At 45.3% G+C, this 24,707-nt stretch overlaps 1 protein-coding gene across 5 annotated transcripts in view; it reads right to left on the reverse strand.

The window, feature by feature from the left end:
- SLC67A1 (solute carrier family 67 member 1) overlaps positions 1-24,707 on the reverse strand; it is a 59,148-nt gene that overhangs the window by 8,639 nt on the left and 25,802 nt on the right. For 3 of the 5 annotated variants that reach the window (XM_086892404.1, XM_086892407.1, XM_086892405.1), the window contains 4 exons: positions 15,042-15,157; positions 14,456-14,566; positions 9,194-9,294; positions 376-477 (listed from right to left, as the gene is read on the reverse strand). In XM_086892404.1, the coding sequence (XP_086748530.1) occupies positions 376-477; positions 9,194-9,294; positions 14,456-14,566; positions 15,042-15,157 (430 nt within the window). Of the gene's footprint in view, positions 1-366; positions 478-9,193; positions 9,295-14,455; positions 14,567-15,041; positions 15,158-24,707 lie in introns of all 5 variants that reach the window. The other 2 variants (XM_086892406.1, XM_023929021.2) reach the window with 1 other exon arrangement.

Raw genomic sequence — 24,707 nt, forward strand, 5'->3', positions numbered from 1 at the left:
TCTCCACCGTAATCTTCATTTACTTTCTGGGTAGTCCAGGAAATGCAGTTGCTGACAAGACCAGGCCAGGATTTCTGTGCAAATCCGGTGACTCAGGAGGAACTTAGCGAGTTTCTGTGCAAGATTAATATATTTTTTAATCCCCATAACTATTACTCACACGGCTCTTTATCATGGTTTGGCGCAATGCTGACGTTGAGCGCAGCTCTGTTTGCGCAGAGGCCCAGCAGAGCTGGTTTTCCCACCCTGAAGACCACCCAAGAGAGCCAGAGGTGGCATTTCCAGGGGCAGAGCTCACAGCCAGGTCTCACAGACCTTGTGTCACTGCTTGTGACATTGTTGAAGGCATTGTGAGTGATTTCCCACCTGCCTTACCATGCCTAGGCCCACGCCGGCAAAGACGAAGACGCTGAGTCTGAGCAGGGTCATCTCTGTGCAGTGACTAGCGAGTTTCCCAACCACCAAACCCTGGACAACCTGGCAAAGAAACACATAAACACCATTAAGCCCAATATAATATAATAATTTAAGCAAACCCAAAAGAGAATGGCTCCTTTCTTCAAGCAAACAGGTTCTTCCATCAGGGTTTCTTTAACAAAAAAGGACCTCACTGCCACAGTAAATGACTGGAAGATGTGATCCATTATTTCAAGTGCTTTGCCTTCTAGGGAGAGATCCATCCCATCAGCTGGAAGTTTTACTCAGGGTGCATGCCTGAGCTTACCATCACTGCCTACTCAGCAGCAGTGACTGAAACTTTCTAGAAATGCTTTCAGATACAATTTGTGATGTGTTTGTGAAATACAGTTAGTACTACAGTCTTCATTCTTGGCAAGTGCTCCCCAAAGAAAAACTGTACTTTTGTAAGCTGAGGAGGAAAATGTCTGTACCTTCTCTCGCCATTATTTTAAACTATAAATATACAAATTGGGTGGTTCATAATTTTTAGGCAGGAAACAAGTATGACGGAGATGCTAATATCCAGTCCCAGCAGGACATGCAGGTGTGAGAGATGAGGAACTGGTTCTACAAATTTTAAAGAAAAACTGGGGAGGAGGGAAGGAAGAGCAAAATATTAAAATCCCAGAAATTATTTGACTTTTCCAGCACTTGGCAGAGCAAGGATTCCTCCTTTTATTTATCTGTTTGGCATCTCCCATACTTCAGATGATCCTGGCCCAAGTGGACACGAGAGTAGAGAGGCTGGAAGAGATCATGGTAAAAAAGTCTGACTGACTGCAATACAGGTAAGAGACAGATAGGAAACTGCTGAGGTTTCCCTGCCTTGAAAGGGTTTGTTTGATCCAAATGAAAACCCCTCTGACTTGAAAGAAGAGCTCTAGTTCAAAATTCTTTGTTTAGTGTCTTTGTTTCTGTGGCAGTCCATCCTGGAGAAAACTTCAGTGGTCTGCTTGGACCAGGAATGACACCACACTACACTCAACCTTGTTGTGTTAGTCCTGAGGCAGAAACCCAAAGTCATCTGAAAGGAAATAAGTGCAAAATAAATGAGAAAGTAAGTTATTAAGCAGAAAGGAAATGTTAATCTATAATAACCAGTCAAAAAAACAAACAAAAAAAAAGCAAATAGCAATAGAGTGAAAATGAAGCTGACATAAAGAACAATAGCTACAAAATTATTATATTTCCAACCGCATACAACTGAATGGAATACCATCAAAATTCAACCCTTCACTTTTCACAATTCATCGCTTCAGAGGATTTTTGACACAAGGGCACATCTCACCAAGAAGACATTCTGGCTCCTGCCTCCTTTTTGTCATTGTCCCTGCCTTTGGCCAGAGCTTGAGAGCTTGGCTCACGTGTGCCCAGCTGCTGTGTGACACCGGTCCTGCGTGTCCTTCCCAGGTCACGGCGCCTGTCAAGCGGCCTCCGGGACCCTGGTGGACCTGCTGTGGCACGAGGCTTGGACAATGCCGAGGGTGACCTGAGTCATCCTGACCAAAAGCCCTGCCATGAGAGGAGGCTGATACCAGCCCCAGCAGCTCCTACTCCAGGGGTGGGTGGGGAAGCCACTGCGTGACGCTCCATTAAGCTGAGTGCTCCAAAAAGGCAGAATCGTCATTAACTTTTTGCAACTTCCCAGTCCCTCCTACAGCTGGGGCTGTGCTGAGTCACATGGGAAGGGGGCTGAGCCTTGTCACAGGGCATGGATTGACTCAAGGGTGGCATCATCCGAACCCCAGTTAGGCTCTGCTGAGCCATTGGAGGAAAGGAAATATTTCCCAATTTGCCCAGACTTGAATGGCACATTTTATTGGGATACACCGTGCAGGCACAGCCCAGTCCCTGCCCTTCCTTGAGTCATTAGGGTATATCATCAGCAACGTCCCTGGTCTGATGGCCATGGGAGTGGCCTTCCCAAAAACGTTGCCATCACTGCACACGAGCCCCTGCGTGAAGGCGAGTGCAGCAGACATGGGCTCTGAGCAGGCAGGACCTGGAGATGTGCAGAATGAGCTGTCCTCAGAGTCAGCAGGGCAGAGGGATGGTCCTCGAGTCAATGCTGGCGTTCCCCATGGGCTTTCCCACCACTTGGGCTGTGGCAATAAAAGCGCAAGGTAAAACATCACTGCTGAACCAGCTTGGCAAGTGGACTATTTCCAAGGGCAAGAATGAGCCCAAGTCACCTGCTTTCCCCTTGGGGCTGGGCAGCAATCCTTAGGTTGTACAGATGGAAGTCCCCCCATGGGCTACCTGGGCTGCCTGCCCAGCACAGGCACTGCTGATCCAGCCATTAGTTCCAGGTAGACAGGGCCCATCATTCTGCTTTTGGGCACAGAGCCTTGATTTAGGCACTAGATAATATTTCCAGTCACCAGTAACTCTGACCTCGCTTTCCAGTTTGAATTTCGACCTGAAAACCCATTGCTTCCAGTCTGCAATTTTCCCTGAGTGCAGAGCCACTGAGCTGGCATGAGCAGCACATCTGGGAAGGTGAAAGATGGTTCATGTGCACTCTTCCATATAAGGTTTCGGACACGTGCTGCTGGTTTACCAGGAGGTAGTGGGGTCATCCCAGGTGACTTGGCCCTCACCACTCCTGTGGACAAGCTCTGGTAGCTGATAAATGGAATTTATCCTTATTTTTATTCGTACTGGTGTGGTCTGGGATTTTTCCTTGCACATAAACTCCCCTTGAGATTGACTGTGATGGGCCTTACCCTCCTGCATTTCATTTTGCCTGAATGGCGCTTGCCTTTGTAACCTGACCTCCTTTGAAGTCAGGGAAGAGCCAGTGTACCTGGCTGGAATGCCTTCTGCCATCAATAAACAAAAGAGAGAGGAAATTGTTTGCAAGTGAAATAACAGGCACTGCCTGTGGCTGTGTACATATGTCGCAGGAAAAACCAACTCATCTTTTTTTCCTCCCCCTTCTCCTTCTTTAAAGGCAAATAAGTCTCCCAATAAATGCATAAGAACAACCAAATCTCTGTTCATCATTTTCTGGATTCACCAAGCTGGGGATTTGTTAGCCCAGCAAATCACATGGAAAAATACTCTCTTGCCTTTATCATTGCATTTGGTTTCTGGGAAAACAGCTGCTCCCGTTTGCTTGGAAAGGCCAATTACCCATTTGACTGTTAACCTCTAACAAATTTCAGGAACCCCTTGCAGGATGGAAAGGGTTGTTTGTATTTGAAAGTCCAAGGTGCCAGTTTTTGGAAGACTTTTGAAGTACCAGCCTTGCTGCAGGGAGCTGCTGCTGAGCTGACTGGCACCTGCAAGAAGCTGACCTCCCCTGTGGAGGTATGAGGAGTTATGGAGATGCTCAGCTGGTCCTCTGCGCTCAGAGGACACGGGACTGTTGGCAAAGATTCTTCCATCAGCACCGACTGAAAGCTTGACAGAGCCCAGCAACAAAATACATTCCCTTTCACCCGACAGCTTGGAAATGAAAAGCTGTGAGAAGCGCAGGAAGGCAGACACAGCGGGCCAGATAAGCTGGTACAGCCTGGCAGAGAAGATGCAGGGCCCCATCCCTAGCACAGATAGCATGATTCACATCAGAAGCAGCCTCCCACGCCCTGGACCCGTATCTCGCCTTTGAAATTGTGCCGGCTGGCAGTTCCCAGGCGAGCGCCGGCTGGGGAGGGACCTGCTGGGGCAGACCAGGGGGGTCAGCACAAACCACGGGGCTGTTCTGCACAGGCTGAACGTGCTGCAAAGCCCATGCTGGGGGAAAGGGAGCTGCTTTACCGACACAGCAGTGCCTGCAATCACTGGAGTAGCTCAGGTGGTGTGGAGGAGCAGGAGGGTGGTGGGACTGGAAGGAGGGCTGATGGTAAGGACCAAACTGCTGAAGGCAGCACTTTGCCAAACAGGGGGAAGAGGACGGTGTGTTTTGCAAACTCCAGCCTAATCGCTTTCTTTCCCCCTCCAACCCACCCCCCTCCACAGATATAAATCCTTCAAAGCGAGGAAACCGGAGAACTTTCTGTTTGTTGTTGCGAGGTCCTTTCACAAAGTGGGTTTTCCCCCTAGGCATACCTGGCTGTAATTAAATCCCCGGCTCTTTAATCATCTCTTTTGCTGTGCAGGGGAAAAAAGAAAAGCGAGAGGGACAGACTGGTGATAAGATGATACGCAATGTAAATCTCTCCTCCAGGAATCTCTCTCATCTTTTCAGGATCACTCCGTACCGACTTGTCCCTCCAGAAGCTGCACAGCTAGAGGTGGAGTTTGTATAACAATACAAATTTAAATGCAGTAAATAGAACTGATGTCTTATGATTTCTTGATCCTCAGGGTTATAAATATCTACCCCTTTGTCCCACCCAGAGTTTTGTTTGGTGCATTTTGCTCTGGGTTTTGTTGGGTTTTTTTTGAGAAAAGTCCTTAAAGGAAAGTTTCCCCCACCCCCTGCTGTGGTTTGAAATCTAAGCATCAGATGTGACTTGAGATAGCAACCAGGGTCTCCAGGTATTTCACTTGCCTAATCCTCCAACAGCATCTTCCAAGCCACATATTACACCTGGAAGGTCTCCATGCTATCACATTTGCAAACTTAAAAAAAAAAAAAGAAAAAAAAAAAAGGAGTCTAGGCTCATTTCTGCCCATTACTCAAAATTAAATGATTTTAAACCATTATGAAATTAATTATTCTCTGGAGGGAGACTGAATGGCATTTCACACTGCCAGGCATTCACCATGAGGGAAATTTCATGCACATGGCTTCTCAGATGAGAGGGCTCTGGAAGCCCAGCCCTGGAGGACCGAGGGATTGCGTCCCTGACGGGCTCTCATAACTCTTGCCTGGAGACCTACCAGTGATCAGATAAAGATGCTTCAAGCACATCATGAGCAAAGGAATCTCGGCAGTGCAGGCTGCCTGGTGCAGAGCCCTCCTGCTGTCTGCCTTCCTCTCCTCATTGTGTTATCTCCCACACGACTTCTCTTCACCTGGCACAGTCCCAGCACATCAGACAGCCCCACATTTTCAGTGTGCTTCAAGAATCACTGCGGAGACCTGGATTGCTTGAATTTACCCCCATGTGCTATTTTCATCTCCCCATCAGTCCCTTCCAGCCTCAGTCATATTCCATTTTCTAAGCCACAACTCTGTTTCCTCATCAGACAGTTCTTGGTCTCAATACTATCTCACTGCCTTCCCACACCCCCTTTTCTGACCTTGCCTGGCTGTGTCCTGACCCAGACACGAGCCCCCTTCCCACCCTCACTGCATTTCAACCTGTCCCACACTTTCCTGTATCCCCTGCTGTTAGATGATGCTCACCACAGGATGAGGTGAGGCTGAGGAGCTCTCGATGGGATCCCTCAGGTGATGCCTGAATTAGTGGTGTGTCTAAACTAACCTCCTCCATCTGCAAAGAGGGAAAACACCTCACCTCCTGCAGGGACTGTGTTTCTGTGCTGATTCCCCATGCAAGGGAATCATGTTTGAGAGAGCAATGACAAAGAACTTGAGTTGCCTACTTAAAGTTAGGTGGACTGGCTCAAAGCCTCTCGCAATCTCCTCTCTAGGTACTCTGCAGCTGGCTTGAATGAGAGGAATGAGGAGAAACAGATTCTTACAGTGCATTGGCCACTTCTCACCACAGCAGGTCAAATGAGGTTGGGAAGCTGAAAAACTAGATTAAGCAATTGGAGCATAATATCCTTGGGGTGGGAGAGGAAGGCAGGAAGACACCATCACTATTTGAGTCATCCTGGGTTGCTGATCAGGCTGGGAAAGCGAGCTGCAACATTGCCTTCTTTAAGAGGAATATGTGAGTTTCGAGAATATTTAATTTAAAAAATAGAAACTACAATAACACAAAGAAATAATTTCCCCCTTAATTTCTTTGATGTCCCCTTCCGGCTGTAAAAGTCCTTAAACACTATCTTTTTCAAGTCCAGGAAGAGATGCAAACATGGGGGACAGGTTTCCTCTAACAGGAAGGCTCAGGGCAAGTCAAAGAGGATGGAAAAATCCTCACAATGATTTACAGAATGGCAAACTAAGGAATGAAAAAAATCAAAGCTGAGTATCTGGTTGATGAAATTCACTGGAAATTACATTATATTCCTTATGAACAGAGAACATTATTATATATTCCTTATGAACATTTACTCAGTGAAGTGGTGAAGCCAGTCAGCAGATATTAATCATCATTCAGCTATCCAGATTGGTGTAATTCACTTGCACCTTAATCTGCATTTGTATCTCAGCAGTATCAATTCACTGTAGAGCAGAAACAAATGCACCTGAAATCCCAGGTTAGGCAACACAAGCAGCTCTGGGGCTCAGCAGGACAGAGCCAGCACACTCCTATTCCCTGTCTGCTAGAGCAACCCAAACAGAAAGCAGCCATAAAACATTAACTCAGACATCATCTGCAAGAGATATCTTTGGGTAGTTCTAGACAAATACCTGAAAGGAATTCTAATGTTTTAAAATAATTTAAAAGACAGAGAGTGAGAGTTTAATTTGGTCCAGTTGAGGATCTTGTCCTGCATAAACCAGAGTAGAGTTTGGAACTGCCACTGATAAAGTGGGAAGAGGAAGTGACAAAGCAAAAAGCAGTGCTTTGCAAGCTTTCAGGTGAGATGGCTTTGCTCTCACCAAGAATCAGGTGTCCTGGGATTTTTAAAAACATAGGGTGTTTTTTCCTCTTTCCATTTTGGTGTTCTGACAGCAAACCTCAATGCACCAACATGAAGAAAAGTTTGTACCCTATGACCACTTCACTCCTGTATTGCTGGTGTCCAGAGCCATGCACTGTAGAATAGGCATAGCAGAATGGATAGAAACTGCATGGATGTATGAAAGAAAACTGCCTGGCTGATAAAAGCCAGTTTCTGTGTCAAGTGTCCCAAGGCAATGACTCCTCAGCAAAGCAGATGCTGCACCCAAGCCTGCAGGGTTGGATTGTGGCAATAGGAATGCCTGGCCTCTGTGGGATGGAACTCTGTGTGACTCTGGGAAGGGTCAGGCCCCTGGTTAGCACTGGCATCTGATCATCCATGAGGAAGCAGAGTGGGTGCTGTAATTCCTGTATCTTCCAGGGCTGTGTCTCCATGTGGGGTGTCCCAGCACTGCAGAGGAGGTAACCTTATCTACAGCAGTTTCAACCAAACTAACCTGGGGAACAATGGCAGTGAAAGCAGGCAGATATTCCAGCCATAACAGCAGTGTCCTCAAGACAGATATCCTGGACCTAACAGCAGCGTCCAGGCTCCATCTAGCAACACAAAGCCACTCCTTACAAGAGCTATTGCTGCCCACGTTACCCAACTCTAAACAAGCACGCCACACAGCCGTGCTTCAACTCCAGATTTTATTTCTGCCTATGTAACAGGGCTTTAACTGGTGTATCTTCAGTTAAAAGCCCAGCTCTGGGGAGTCCTTCAGCATTCCAATGGGGAGGAAGATACGGGACAGTGACTTGGCCCCTCTAAAACCTGAGTGATTCCTGCAGATCCTGGTCTAGGAGGCAGCATGCAAGGCTAACGTAGGGAAAGCCTGTGAAGGCAGTGGAGTTTGGGTCAGAAGCTTTCTGTGGAAAGCAGCTGCTGATCACCTCACTTTTCACACTGTTTCTGTACTGTGGACTGACAAACCAGTCTTCTTTCCCAAAGAGGCTGAATGGGACTGCATTTAGCTGGCTGGAGATGCTCACAGGACCAAGAGATAACTAGTCCAAAGCTACCCTCAGAGGAGGGATGTGGCAAAGGCACCGTCTCCTCAGCTCCAGCCGGTTTACTCTGCAGAATCCAGCTGCTGATGTACAGCCATGCCTGTCAGCTGCTCTACCAAGATGCCCAGATTTGGTGAGACCAGGCCAGAGCCCAAGGGACTGCCAAATCATAGCACAAAGGAAACAACTTAAGTTGCCATTCCCCAAATGAGAAGCTGCTCCGGATCCCACAGGATCCCTGTGGCAATGCCCAGGAAACTAAGAGGATTTAATAACAAGACCACTCTCCTTCAGGATATTGCTTAACTTGTGTTCCTACCTTGGGGCGTGCTTATAACCACCTGCTGCTCTTCCTGCAAAATCATTAAGCCTCTTCCTCCAAAAGGAACACTCTGCTATAACACAGCACTGCACATTTTTCACCCTGTTACAGCCTAATTCAGCAGACTTTTCCCTTTTACCCATTTTGGTAGTCTCTTAACCATGTTTCTTCACCCACTTTTCTGTGCTTTGTTTTGTTTTTTGTTTTTTTTCTTTTTGGGAATCACAAGCTTGCTGTGCTTGTTTCCATGCAGCAGAAACAAGTTCTCCTACACTGAAGGGATCTTCAGTAAAAACACCAGTAAGATTGTCTGCTTTCCTGAGTGTACATGGTGCTACTATATAAATGTAAATCAACAAACCTGCACCAGGAAAAACCTCAGCCAAGGCACTTTAGCTTCAATGTAAGTTTTGTTACAAAACCCAGGACATATCAGTCCAAGGAAACTTTAGCTCTACAGCTTGAAGAGCCACAAAGAGGGAAAAGGGAAAGAAAGTTTCCAGGACATTCCTTGCTCCAATTTCTTCCCATTCTAAGGAGCAGAATAAATTTGGAGTTACTTCTCTTTTTGAAGCTAAATGCTGTATGGCAGAGCTAGGATTTGCCTGTCAGAAATGCACCTGGATTTGGAAGAGCATGTGTCCAGAGGTAGTGAATTAGGTAGCAGTGTGGCAAGCTAATCTAAGAGGGGGACTTTCACTTCACTTACCATTTGAAGGACACCAAAATATGACATCAGATATCCAGATTCCACTGCTTCCAAGCCAAAGAAATCCATAGAGATGATGGAAAACATAATCATGAACAAACCTGGAGGCAGGGTTAATGCAAAGAATACATCAATACACTTGCACTGCATGTAATAGCCCAAACCCTGCTCCCAGTCACCACCAGTCCAAGTCAGTAGCACTCCCTGGTTTGCCAGCACTGGGTATAAACATAAGCAGAATCCTATTCAAAGTCATTGTAGTAATTTAATCTTTAAATGTTAACTTTTTTATCCTGCTTACTTTCATCTTTAAATAATGTGACTATGTAGGCTGTAGTTTCAGCTGTTAATTATAAACTGGTAAATATTTGTATCACTGAAGCCAGCAAGAAAACATTTGTTCAGACAAGACTGTAACCATAAAAATAATCTGATTGGATTCCTCACCCCTTTTGCCTGACTTCAGATATTCACTGTGGGGAACAGCCCAGTGACATCAGCCAAAATGCAGTGGTTTCACTGCACACCTCAGCAACCATGTCTAGGGCACGTGAAAATTCTCTTGTGTGGACTGATAGTGATATCAACACAAGCAGTCAGGAAAGTATGGGCAGAAAGATCACAGACCAGGTCTGCTTTTCTATTGAGGCGATTTCTGGAAAGTGTAACAGAGAATGTCTGCTCAATCTCAAATGAAAATGCAATTCCGTGCCTTTCCCCCACTGCCAAACATACACACATACAGGCATGCTTGCACATGCTCCCATCCTACAGAGAGAGCTGTCAAATTAAGAATATTATGTCAAAACACTGCACTTAAGTGTGGTGTGGGGTAAGAGCCTGCTGCTTCCCCTAGTGTCTTGTGTACCTGAGATGGACCAAGACAGCAGGAAATTTGGGCTCTGTGTGTGTGAAGAACCCCACAATGCACCTGTCAGAGATCACTGATCCTTCTGGGAGGGAAGAGACCAGAAGACTTTTAGCAGTCCTGCCTTTCCTTGTAAGATCCTCTGAGTTATAAGGACTGGGTAAAAAGGAAGTCATGTTCCTCTCCTCCCTAAAAAAAGCCAGAATCCAGGAGGCAGTATGTGAGGATTGAGAAGACAGCAGGTGGCCTGGCAAAGTGACATGGGATGGGGAGGATTTGCCAGCTTTTCCTGGAAGGATGAAGAGAGTGATTCCAGATTGCTGGTTAAAATGCTGTGGAGGAGTTGCTTCTTAATGAACAACTCCACTGCACCCAGCAGCCCAACCCCAGCTCTACCAGTGCAGCACCTGCAGCAACAAGGACCTCCTTCCAGGCAGCCCAAGCCTTTGCCTGGAGGGAGCACTGCCCTCCCGTCCCAGGACCTGCCACAAAGCCTTCCTGAACCCCTCCAGAGACACCTCCTCCCCATTGACAGGAGTAGCTGCACCCCAGCCGGCTCCATGGGGTTGGGAGAGAGAGATGGGGGCAGGAAGGGCACCCTGTTCTTCTGCTCTCCAGCTATGTGGAGAAGGTGCCTGGGAGCTGGGGCTCATGAAGATCCATGGTTTCACCACACCCCTCCACAGAGCGCACCCCGTTGTTATCCAGTTACTTTGAAATTGCTCTCAGCTCAAGCCAGCTTAAGGTAACATGCAAATACCAGTATTTACTCACAACACCCAAATCAGGCAACAGGGTTGCACATGTTTATAAAAGGCACACGTGATGAAATGAAAGAAAAACCACACTTGGTTTCACTTGTAGGAAGATGAGATTGAAGCAGGCGCTTGCCCTTCATCCTGCACCCACTGCAGGTACCACCTAGGAGGGGCTCAGCCTTCCTACATACCTGATGCTTCTTCCTGGTACTGCACTCCAGCTTCTACAGCTCCTCTCCCCTTTGAAGTCCCTCATCAAGTTAAGACAGATTTGGATCTTTCTCCTCCAAACAAGCTGCTTTCTTTCGGAGCAGGGGAATAGGCTGTGCTCTTTAATTAGAGTTACACATTTCCCGGCTCCCCTGGAGATGCAAAGGTCTTGTTTTCAGATGGGTGTCACCTCCTGTGCCTGCCTGGTCCCTTAAGATCCCTGGAGGAAGGAGACCCCATTGCCCCTCTTCTCTCAGCAACTAAGGCAGTCTCTCCCACTGGTAACGCATTTATTGATGAAACCCGCAAGGTGAGCCTCAGATTGAACTAAAAAATGATGTTATGCTCATTGGGACAAGCATTTCTTACAAAGATTTCAGCAGGTTCCCAGCGGGGTAGACTGCAGTCAGCTGAGTGCAGCCACATAAATAATGATAAACCTCAGTCTATGCTGACAGGCTCAATGTGAAAAAAAAAAAAAAAAGGAAAATGGCATAAAATACCCTCAGAAACCTTGCCTTTTTTGAGTATGTCTAAGAAGAAGGTGAACTCCTCAGTAAACCTGGCATCAGTGGGATGAGTAACAAGGGTTATGCAGCAGAAAGCAGGGAAATGATTAGTGAGATGCAGTAATGATGACAAAAAAGCACCAAGGAAAATCAGCAGTGCAATCCCAATTAAAAAAAAATTTATATATATATATAGTGACATGTCTAAAAGCAGCCTGTGGTTTTGGAGGGCCAGCTTAGCAATCCTTACTGCAAGATGGTGTAAGAAGGCAAGCACAGGCTCTGGGAGCTCATCACAGCCCTCCTACGCTGGACTGGAAATGGGATGGGATGCAGAGCCCTAGGGCTCACTGCAAAACTGTTCCACAAGTAAAAGAAAATCCTTTAAAAAACAGGATGCAGGTGCTAAAGCAATCATGCTGAAACCAGATTTTCCAAAGGGATTAAGCAGCCAAAGATTCATACAAGCAGCTATTTATCAGTATTTTCAAGGCCCTGGTGATTTCTTGTCAATGAGAGTTATGTTTGATATTTTTATCCTCTTGTTTTTCTTTCTGTCTCTTATCTACCACAATGCAGTGAGGCTCCCTTTTCTCAGGTCAGCTGAGAAGGTAACTGGCTGTGCTGGAGCTGTCTGCTGCCTGTCCAATCCCCTTCCCTGCAAGAGGCACAGAGCCCACATCCCTGCTTTTATGCAACACAGGGAGGAGGTTCCCAGCCCTGCAGCCCTCCCGGGGAGGTTCTTTCTGTCTCAAACAAGCTAATTTTAGACAACAATGAGATCCTTAAGGAACAAAAGGTTTTCTTTGCTGTATATCACATAGTTGTTTACAAAGTAAATAGAGAACGGTCTGTAATTTGGGCAATCTAATTAATTATACAGTTGCAGCCTGGAGATGAAAGGTAAATGAGCTCATGAGGAGCTCAGCCTCCAGCTGTGAGCTGCAGAGGATTAGCGATGGCCAGATCTCCTTTCAGCTGCTATCAGTTTGGTCAGTGAGCTGAAGTGAGCTGACCTGCAAAGAGAAGTCACCAGGATTTTAATCACTTCTCACTGTAGTGCGAGTGCTACAGCTGGAATGCCTCAAGTGAACCTTCTCCTACCCTTACAGAAACACTCACAGGTATCCAGTGACAGACTACTAGGCTGCCTTAAAACCCAGCTTCACTGTCTCTGTCTTCTTTGCCTAGAAATTGCCTCGCAGTTTCGGGCAGGAGATGTTTATTTTGGTTCAGTGAGCATTTCTGCTTTACAAAGGGAAAGAAGAATGGATTCTGTAACAGGCAGGAATTTGCATTTTGGCAGGAGTGTCTAAAGCAAAGTGCATTTTGCCTGGCCTTTGGAAAAAAAGAGAGCACACAGGAAATTACTGGGGAAAGCTCACATGAATGCAGTCTCAGGCATTTTTAACAGAGAAATTATGCTACTTTAAGATGAGAAATGAGTCAGAATCGGCTAAGAAAACCCTCTTAAAACATCTGTCTCATTCTGTGAAGTGCTGTCATTTTGTACACTTTATAGAGTACAGTTTCATAAGTTTTTTGTCTTAAACACTGTTAGGTCAAGCCAGCAGTGTTTTGAGACTGTATCCTGTCTCCAGTGGCAGGGGTAGGATGAACTGGCATTACTGATCTCAGCCACTGCCAGCTACACACAAGGTAAAAAAATAATCAGAAATCCTTTACTTCTCTGCATGTTATTGTACAACTCCAGCTGGACTTGTTCCCCCAGAGATATAGCAAGGAATAACAGGTGAGCCTGACCAAGCCCAGGAATGCCACCCCCTTCCGATTCAGCCACACTCCACAGCTAAATTTACTTTCATTAGTAAACTGAATTTACAGTTGACAAATTAGAAATAAATTTGTAAATCGTATTTCACGTTCTTTAAACTTCAAGAATTTCTCCAGACAAAAATGAATTGGAAAAAGATGCAAAGTCTAAAATCTAGGGTGCCTTAAGTCCCCTCTTAGGATCCCTGTTGGGAAGTGCCTTAGTTTAGCTTCAGATGCATGATACACACATAATAATGCGCACAAAACTCACTTCTTGAAATCACCATCAAGAGAAACTGCACTTTTTGGGTTGACAGGGAAAAGAGCTGTGAAGGCTTTATGTGTGGAAGGGCAGAGAACATCACCCTGTCCTTACACATCACTGACAAGGATGACATGCAGCTTGTCTCTAGTCAAGTGTGTGGGGAAAGAAGTTAGAGGGTAGGCAAAGCTGAAGATTATTAAATTGTGGCCAGGGATACATAGGCAAACAGGGACATATGAACCATGCTAGGACAGCAACTGAGGAAGCTTCAGAAGAAGCAGGGAAACATGAGTTTGGGAAAGGTTTGAGGTATCAGCGAGTTCCTACTGCAACACAAAAAAACCCCGGCAGAATTATAAGGAAGATAAGAACAAGCACTCCCATCGATGTGCAAGGGAAGAAACATGCTGTGGGTCCCTTGTGTGCAGCCCAACCCTCTCATCCATCAGTAATTTTCAGTTGTTGGGAAAAAAGTTAGGATACACATACACCTTAAAATCACTAAGTAAAATCAGGAAGGACCTCAGTCTAGGACAAAATAAATTTCTTCTGCTCTGAAGAGCTTGCAGCCCAAAGAGAAATGACAGACAAGAGGAAAAAAAACATTTGCAGTGAGGGGGACAGAGAGATGAGTGATTTGCCAAAACTCGCAGATGCAGCCTATGACAAGCAGTGTGTTTGACATTGAGTCCCAGGGTTTTGACTCTGGGTAGCTGAGACTACCTGAAATCATCCAACATCCCATCAGGAAGTGAGTCCTCACTGCTCTGCGATCAAAGGCAGCGTGCTTTCAGTAACTTGAGACAAGCCTGGCCTACAGTGTACATCATCTTATTTTAAATACATCAGCAATCATGGGTGATGGGTGAGATTTACCTATGGGAAGTCCAGCAAAGACCTTGACTATGAAAACTTCCATTACTCCTGGAAACTTCATCAGGCGCACGATTTCTCTGATGCTAAACAAGCTGCCAGACTGTGATGTGCCTGCAGAAGATGACATATGGGTTAATACTCTGTTAATACAGGTTAAGGGTAGAAAGCAGGAAACTCTGAGACTCTGCTCGGGTTCACCACCCAAAACCCACACCTCTGCTGCACCAGCTTTGTGCCGATGGCAGGAGGTCAGGTGCTGGTGCCAGGTCTGCATGTGGAGGAACCTTCTGAGACAGTGGGGTTTCCTCCCCTGCCAGACCAAACTAACCCTCAGCAAGGTGTCCATAGTCCTCTTTTCTGAGACACACGGCTGGGCTGGAAGACTCCAATTCTATGTGGCACAGTGATCAAAATATTTGGAATAATCCTCTGTCCTAAGCTTGCCTTAGACGTTGAAGAGTCAGCATCTCAAGGCTGGGACATTTTTGCCCTTAAATGCAACTCCAAGGTCCTTCAGCAGTTCTTGCAACATGACAGTCCCCTGCCCCTTTTCATGTACTATTTATCAGAAGCACAAAATACTCACTGTGCTCTGTCACATGATGGTCTGGCTTTGGTTTAGTCTGTGAAGGGATCCAAATCATTGCTATCAGGGTGTTGATGAGACTTCCCACCAGCCCAACGTATGCAGGAACATAAACACTGCAAACAGGAAAAATAGAGGTAACTGGATAAAAACCTTCCACAAGATATTTATACCTCCATCCTGCAAAGGCTTGGGCATTTGGGTGAGGAACAATTCCACCTGAAGTCACAGTACACAAGGTATCCTTTCACAGAGAGTTTGGAAATGACTGCAGGTTGAAATTTCACCAAAAGATGGCTATTGCTATCAAGATAGTTTATAATTTTATTAATAATAGGGTATAATACAATGCTTTGAAATTTCCAAGTGTTGGGAAAAAGAGCTTTTCTTGGTTTAATGAAGCTTAGAAATCTTCCCACAGAAAGTATCTGCTTGTTAGATCCATCTAATCACCATCTAATCCCCAATTTCATTCATCTAAGTATCATCTCACTCCTTCAAATTTCCCAGTGAAATAAAATGAAGTTAAGGGAAGTACTCAAGGCGATTAAGGATGGTAGAATATGGCCTACAAACAGAGCTAAACCCACCAGAGAGACTATACCATTTGAAAAGGAGACATTAAAAATAAAAATGTGATTACAAAACCTTCTCTGAAGCAGCCTTTTGACTTTTGAACTTTTCTCCAAAGGTGCCCAAAACCAAGCCAATATCAACTACTGAATCTTTAACAGAAGTAGGGCCACATCCTTGGATGTAGGCACAGTGAACGGCAATAATTAACTATAGTTGTAAAATGATAAAAAGGAACAATTACAACTTATCTAAAAAACACAGACACAAAAAAGTCAATAGAGCCAGTAATTAGTCCTCAATTATCACTGTCCTCTTAAAAGATGAGATTAGGAAATGACTCCTCCTAGTCTTTAAGGGTATGTGGGAAGATTCCACACTCTAAAGGGCTTTAATTTTGAAAAACACAGTAGAGCAAAGTCCAGGGCTGGAAGACTGAAACTAAGGGAAGTCAAGCTGAAAACAGAGAGAAGCATGTTTTAATAGTGAGAGTAATTATCCACTAAACCAGCTCATTAAAAGTCTCCCCCATCATGAGAACCCATTTACTTGTAGGGTTTCCTAAAACACTTGCTTAAAACCAGCCACAGGAAGCAGGTTTGGGGTAGGAATGCCCAGCAGAAACACCAAAGGCTGGTGTCATGTAGGGCACAAGGGACCACCACAGTGCCTTGGAGGCATCAATTTTTAAACATTTTGGACTTCAGCAAAGAAATTCCTGGATTTCACCAGAGAAGGCTTTGGAGTTGTGAAAGTCCATGCAGACTTGGAGGTGAGTGTGCCATCCCTGCATTCCCAGTAACCTGTGTTGCCAAAATAAGATGTAAAAGTGAGCTGCAAGCCCCCAGCTGATGCTCCCTGTAAGCCTGCTGGTGAGAGACTGCTTATTTACTTTTACCAGCTTTTTACTGCTGATTTCCTTGTCAGACTATGGCATATGTTTTTCATGGAATAACCAGCAGCACTAATTGTAAAAGCCTCAAGTTTCCTCCATGCTAGGCAAAGGCACAGTGTGAATAATTTCTGGAGTATTATTTAAGTCACAGAGCAAGAAAGTCAAGGGTTGAGATGCAAACAAGCAAGAAAAGCATCAAAGAGCAAATATAAATATATATATACACACACATATTCCCGCTAATAGTAACAGCAAAAATGCCAGATGAATATTTTAATTCTCATTAATTATTATTAAAACAACAAAACCAGATAATATCTTTCTGCAAAAGGACTTAGCACAGTAATTTAGACCTGCTGCCTTCTATCCGCCAATCTGCTTTACTAATTAACTCAGACCACAAAATTAGTCATTTACTGGATCATTACTTTTCATTTTTAGTGCAGCAGATTGCCACTTTCCAAATTAAAATTATATGCCAAGCAGTTCCCAAACTACTGAAATTAAATTTGTGGACAAAAGTTTTTATCCAAGACATCCAGAATTTCTACTGTGCTTTGCTACAGAAAGTAAATTTACTAAGAAAATAAAAAGGATAAAATAACCAATATAAGTAGCTGCAGCTGGCTAAATAGGGGTGGGAGGTGGTTTTGGGGGGTTTCTTTCTTTTTTTTTTTTTTTGGTTGGGTTGTTTTTGTTTTGTTTTGTTTTTTCTGGGAGTTTCTATATTTTAAGCTTTCACTCTGATATGTAAAAAACACATCTCAAAAATATTCATCAGCCAGAAAAACTTCCTTTCCAGTCCTATTTTTTCCTGAGGTTGTCCAGAATCCCACATACCAATGTAAATATGATTTACTCTTCACATCCAAGAAGAATTACAGTAAGCAATGACAGAAGGATCCCTCTGTAAAACTGTAAGCAAACAATGCCCTGTGCCTAATTCACTGGAAGCATAGGACTGTTAATTCACTGCTGTGAAAGGGAGAGGAGAACCTTGACAATTTACATGTTTGGGAAAACTTGGGCTTGATATAACAAATTTGTGGAATTTTTATACGGATGGTTGCTGAAATCAGAGAAATCCAATAAAATACGGAGCTCAAAACTGTGTTTCCCAGACAAGCCTGAAGCTTTCAAGGTCATCTGAAAATCCCTTTTTCTACACCTTTCTGTATGTGCTCCATCATTTTCCATGTGTTAAGCACTGTCATTCCTTGATGGAAAGGTGAGGAAGGTACACCCTCCAGTTAGCTGCTCTGCTATCTCTTCCTTCATCAGGGATGAATGCTGAAATTTGACATAACTCACCAGTGTCCTGGAAACCATCTTTTGCATTTGTTTGTTGGCTCATTTAAGAGAGATGAAGTGAAACCAAGGGAGGTGGTGGTAGGAATGCTTTGCTGGGTTGGTAGCACCTGCTGAACAAGAGCTGGCTCCTGGTCGCTCATCTGTTTCTTTATTTTAAGATTTAAACATGGGCTCCCATCTCTGCTGATATCAGCCAGACTCCTATTGCATTCAGTTTTGTGTGTTTATCAGGAGGAAGCCTCACCAGGAAGGGATGCAGTGGCACTATTAAGATAAATTAAATACATCAAGCAGGTTGCTCCCATGGGACCTTTTCCCATCTTCTTCCTCTTCCTGCTCTCCCTCTCATCCCTCCTGGCTGTCCACAAACCAGCCATGTGGAACCAGAGTGAGCCCTGCCAAACCCAGCAGCAGATTTCCTGAGCAGGGCAGAAGAACAAAGGCTGCGGGCAGGACTAATACAATTAAACTAAATGGAGCAAAAGGGCACAGCAGCTTTGGCAGCTGAGCTCATTGTATGGCCTCTTCCAGCTTCTTGTTGATTAATGAGAGATTAAGGGCCTTTACTGTCCTGGGCTTTATGGTCAAAATAACTTGGGTAACTTTATCTGTGTACTTCAGCACGTTATTTATAATTCCTCTGCTCTTTAATCTGTAGAGAGAGCCCCTTCCTGACTTTTGTCAGCAGCCTCCTTGGTCTTCCCTGGGGAATTCTTCTAGCAAAGCCCCTTTCAGCTGTCAGCTAAGACCACAGCTTCCCACTATTCTTTTTGTTTTTTCAGCCTTGCCATGAAGCAGAGGAATAAAGTGCATTTTCCTATCCTTCATGGGACTGATGCATCCCAAGCTCCTGCTTTCACAAGGATGCAAAGATTTTGGCTGCAGGGAGCAAACATGTGAATCTAAGACTAGGAGGAACTAGGGTCAGGGAGGACTGTAGTAGAGGCGTGCGGTTTTTGCCAGGATGACTAGCTGCAGCTTGTTCTGACTTAAAACTTTCAGAGACACAGGAAGAGAACATGAGCAGAGGGACCTGGAGGCCAGGAGCAGGCAACATCAGCCAAGCACTGCTTAACAACCTAACAAAAGCCTCTCCTTTTCACTTTCCTGAAGCCAATAAGTGAAATGTGGTGGATGCATTTAAAGCATCCTTTTAAAGAGTTTTAAAGGGCTTCAAAAAGAAGGATGGCCACTAGCCACAGAACCCAGTGGCCCAGTGCAAGGCTCACTCAGTAGCCTGCAGCCATGGAGAAGGGACAAGTGTCTGGCAGCTAGGATTACCCATTTGGAAAGTCCATCCTTAATGCTGGTGGGAAAGCAGAACTGATGAGGAAACCATTAACAGTAATGTACTGGTAAACAGATTGACCCCCAAAAAACCCTAGGATCCAAAGCCAGCTGGAGGAGGGCTGCATTTCTTCCCATTTAATGCTTAACCAGCCCCTGTATTTACTGGCAGGTAAGTCCCAACCTTCACCACACCTCCTTCACAACCTGCTCCCATCAGGGTCAATTAGTATGAGCCAAATTAATGCAATCAGAGTTCATTTGCTGAATTAAGAATGACAGTAACACAGCAAGGGCTCACAGAGGCTCTCCAGCTCCTGTCACCTGTCCCTGAAGTCAGAGGTGGCACACATGAAGCATCTGAAAAACCTGACAAACTTTAGAGCAAGTGCAGCTCTTGGAAAGCAGGGCCTGGCCAAACAAGTACATGTGGGTGTATATAGGCACATCCATACGTACAAACATGCGTGCAGAGCATTTCCCCATAGCTTTGAAGCAATGCTTTCAGCAAAACTTCCATGAAAAACCCAATCCTGCAAAAGCATGTGCACCATGTCGGCAGCAGGCAGCGGACCAGGAGCAGGAGAGAGGCCACTGACCATGCATTTGCAGGCATATTTCCAGGCATATTTCCAGTTCTCAGACAGGGAGCCTGAGCAGAGTCCGGCCACAGGTACCTGCCAGCCACAGCCCCCAGGCAGCGCCAAGCAGGGGTTGGGCTCCTGCTTCCACCAAAGGCAGCTAAAACAAACCAACAGGGCCACAGTTTTGGGCTCCAGCCCAAATTCCAGTCCTTGCTGGGCTGCAATTCCCCTCTTTGATTTCCTGCCTGAGAAGCCTAGGACAGACGATGTAGGCAGGTACGTAGCTGCTGCTGCCAGCCGGGAGGCTGCATGCAGGCTGCGTGTGCCACGAGATGGTATCAGTGGCTTTCCCATTAGCATTCCAGCCACAGAGCCCTGCTCTGCAAAGCCCAGGAGAAGAACGCACGCGTGTAATTGCACAACTAAACGTTGCGTCAATACAGCGATTCTTTCGAGGAGGAAGCAGCTCCCAATGATTCCCTGAGGATTAAAGGATCAATGTGTATTTCGGCAGTGAATGGGATTGTGTTTGTTTTCTTTCTCTTTTTCTTAATAAAGTCAAAGTTGAACATGGAGACAGCACAGATTGTTTTTTAGTGACTCACTCCTACTTCAAAACTGCGCTGCATAAAGCCGGCATTCATAGCAGGTCCAGATTCCTTAAACAGCTCTGAGAGGACTCTCAGAATATTTCTTTGATTGCAGTTTGGCCACACTATCCCCTCATACCCTTAGAGGGGCAGATATGGGTGAAAAAAAAAAAGCTGGTGAGTTAGAAAGAAAAGCAAAGCAAAAAAACTGAGGTGAAAAAAAGAAAGTTCAGGTGAAATCATGGCACCAAACCATGGGCTCTGGTAACCAGCTTTAGGTCTGTAAGAAAGTGAGCAGTGACCACTGTGCTCCTGATAACTTAGTGATGCGTGAGTTACTGCATAACTAATTGTAAATTAGTGATGGTTTTGCTCAAGGAACTCTATTTTACTGCCTTGCTGAATGCATTTCTTCTCTGACCCGTTGTGGTCTGGTCTATATTGTTAAGATTCTGCCTAAATAAAAAAAAAAAGAAAGCCCCAAAAGCCAACTAAGAAAAAAACCCCAAAAACCCAAGCACAAAATTTCACCAAGCCTTCTTAAAAAAACAAACCCACAAAAGCCTCAACCAAAAAAGACTTATTGAGCCTACAGAATTTTCCCACATTTCCTAGGATGTTCATGCCAATGTACAGAGCTAGTCCAGCTTCCACAGCCCAGGGCAAGAAACAGCACAAAAACACACATAAACTCAGACAACCCAATACTCGGCAGTCTTCAAAGCAGCACTACCAGAGGAGGACCACCCATCACATCATCCATGCCCTTGAGAGACAAAAAAACCACCCCCAAGTCTTCCTTTCTGCAGTTCCTACTCATGTCCTCATGGAGAGAACATTACACAGAGACATGGAGAAGTGTGTTTGCCCTGTCTCTTGACACAGAACACAAAACTTGAGTGGATAGCCACCCCCTCCCATGCATCAGCAGGAAGAGGAAGGGGGTTCACTGTCCTGATACAGCTGGAAACCATTACCAGGTTGTCATTTTTGCCACATATGCTTTAGATGAGGAGCAGCAGAAGTTGGCTGCTGCTGCTTTGAGCAGAGCAGGAGGCTTTTATTCACTATGGTGAGCTTGACATCATTGCAGGCTGTCCAAGGAGGGAGTGAGACTTCACATCCACACCCTCCAGGGAGCCCCTCACAGGGTGAGAATGAGTCACCGCAGACAAGTGCTCATTCAGCTGCCTATTTCTAATGGCAGCCACATCTGGAAAATTCGTGTGGTGTGGAAGGAAAAAAATATGGAGAGGAATATGGGCAGCCTCCATGACCTGTTTCCATCAGAACTGGGTGAGGGAGGGATGCTTAAGATTGGCACTGGTGCATTAGCAGGGCAAAGAGCCAGGAGTGGAACCACAGGGGTACATCAGAGCTGGCGTGTGCTGGGGACATCAGACGTGGGACAGGGACAGGACTTCACAGCCATCACCAGCCATTGGAGCCACCTGTGGATTAACTTTCAATGGACATTCACTCCTCTGTGTGTCACTGACCCAGCACAAGGAGGGTCTTGATACTCCAGCTTGAAGAAAAAAACCCAAAACATTGAAACAGTACAGTGCTGGGCACTGAATAAAAAGAGCTGGGCTTCCTCCATAGGGAAATTCCTTCTTTGGCAGAGCTCCCTAGGTAAAGAGTGTTTTGTATGAATGGGTAAGGCTGGCTGTCCATCAGGGGCTCTGCAGTATCAAAGTGATCTATCCCCACCGAGCACCCGCTGCAGAGAAAATCCCAGCAATGAAAAGCAGCTGGAAGGAGCCAGCCCCAGCCCCGCAGATCCCGTGGCGGAGCATGAAGGAGATCCTTGTGGCAGGATGCTAATTCCCAGGCAGCTGGAGCAGCCTGGCCATGCCAGACTCTTGTGCTGCCCGGTCCAGCGCAGCGCTCTCCGCGGAACTCGGCTAATTGCCGGAAGAGGGATATCAGTTACGCTTCAATAAGATGTGGGTGGATCCACGTGCTTTGCCCATAATCTGCCACTGATTTCGAGTATCATTTAGTCTTGTGGGCTCTTTTCTGGTAAAACACCCTATTTCCAAATACTGCATATTCCTAATTCAAAGCTTCACTTGTATGTGGGATTATTGTTTCTCCCTATTGCACGGCATGGACAGTCCCACTGGCATCTTGGTTCACTGAACATCTGCACATCTACATGAATTTACAACAAATGGGGGAATAAATTGCATTTCCCAAAAGATTTTAGTTATTTTAGGCATTGCTTGCCTCACACTTCTATACAGCATTACCCTGTATGCCTAGAAAGGGAGAAGTCTAGACAAGGACCAGGTATGAGCTGCACTCCCTGAATGGGGGCTTGCAACACCTGCCTTTGATCCCAGCAGTGCTAACTAATATTGGATGAGCTGGGACAGGTCGAGATAGGGATCAGAAAGTAGGTGTTGGTGGTCAGTGCTCACATCAGAGGCACCCCACTGGTGAGGCTGGGACATGTGCTCTTCAACCTATCTGTGATCGATCTGGCACAGCAGTGAAGTAAGAAAATTTCATGAGAATACACAACTAGAAGAGTACTGGGGAAAAGAACAGCCAGTGGGGAATTTCATGTGGTCCTCACAGGGCTGAGGGATTGAGCAATAACACAGCACCTGAAAGTCAATGCAGATTAGATTTAAAGTTAGATTAGATGCTTGCAGGCTAAACAAGTCTTAAATTCACACATGAAATTACACTTTCTGAGCCGCTTATTTCTGGAGCAGACAGTTAGGAAGTGACTGACATGGTCATTTCCACCACAGAAACTGGGAAGCACCAAACGAAACCGTCAGAGGCTGGTTCAAAAGAAAGAGAAAGGCCTAATTCTTCTTGCAACATGTAGATGGTAAGTGGAGTTTGTTGCTAGTGTTGTCGTAGAAGCAAAAGGTTTGGACAGGTACAAGGAGAGATTAGATAAGCACTTAGAAAAATGATGCACTGAGGGTTACTAAAGCATTGCAAATCATACTCACTCATTCATGTCAGGAAATCCCCTGATCTGAAAATAGTTGGAGGCTGGAAAAGTAATCAGAGGAGTATTACGAAAGTTTGTCCAACTCTTGCTCTTCACTAGGATTCTTACTATGATTTTTTGCCAGAGAAAGGATAAGGATACTAGATCACATTGAAACATGTGCAATTTCCTTCTCTACACTGGGAATCGAAACCATGTCTCCCACCACCATGTCACAAGCCAGACAGACTCATCTTTGCTCATTCCCTGGAAAATGTTACTTCTTTTTTTTTTCTTTTCCCAGCAAAATCAAAACCTAAAACATCCCAGAGAATAAATAAGAATAAGCACAATTCCCACTTTGTGTTCGGGAGGACACGCAGTTGGGAAAGGGAAATGCTACATTTCAGTCCAATAAATGTTCATGATGTTTATGTACCTTATCAAGTGACTGTTTAATATAACACAAAGATGCAGTCTCCTTTCTCTTAACCTCTTTCTTGGATACTCTAAAGAAAGTAATAGTAGTAAAGCAGTATTAAGAAGATATTTTTGGGGTTCTCCCCCACCTTCTCCTTCATGTTAGAGCTTTGTCCCCTAACAGGTAGCAAAGCCTTTAAGTATTTTTTTTTTTTTAATTATTTAATTAAGCAACAAAAACTACTTTTCCAAGTTCAGAATGTGGTAAATTATTAAAATGCTCAGTTTGGGTGTGTTGCTGGGTAAGGACTCCCACACACAGACTGGTTGAAGGTGAGCTTGCTAGACTACTCAGTGACTCACCACCAATCACATCGTTAATTATATGTTACAGCATGTCTGACTTCATAGAGTGCTGTAGGTGGTGTGAAATAATCTTTGAATGAGTTCAAGCTTTTTCCAGCTTTTATGAGGTTACAGTGCTTCTGACTCCAAAAGACTCAGCTAGGCAGGAAACTGTTGAGGATTTGCTATAGTAACCTGAGCTGCACTCCCAGCACGTCAAGTCTCGACTCACAGCAGTGGCTTTGGAAGATCTGCAAGCTTGGCATTGGTTGGAGTTGTTACCTCTCACCCATCATGATACACTCACTCACTCACTCACAGCTGGCTCAAAGCAGTGTGTGGGCAGAGCTGAATTTTGCTGCCCAAGGATGAGGGGTGGGGTCTGGGTAGTTCCTGTGAGGGGAAGGGGTAGGATTTGGCTGGCAAAGAAAGCATGAAGAGAGTTCTGGAAAGCCACTGACTTTTTTTGCTGGCACTAAGGAGTGAGCAGTGACTGCTGCTTCCAAGAGGACCTCTCCCACCTTCCAAAAGCAGACACAGACACCAGATGCTCTGGACTTCTTGACACTCTGGCAAGTAGACAACAGGACTAAGGGCAGATAGTCTGATGTTGCAGGTAACAACCTACTTTACCAGTCTTGGAGGCGATCCCCAAGAAGATCCCCAGCATCAGCCCACCAAAGGACTCTTGTTTCTCCCTCTGTC

The sequence above is a fragment of the Cyanistes caeruleus genome, chromosome 6 (assembly GCF_971803275.1).
Source record: "Cyanistes caeruleus chromosome 6, bCyaCae1.hap1.1, whole genome shotgun sequence".
NCBI lineage: Eukaryota > Metazoa > Chordata > Aves > Passeriformes > Paridae > Cyanistes > Cyanistes caeruleus.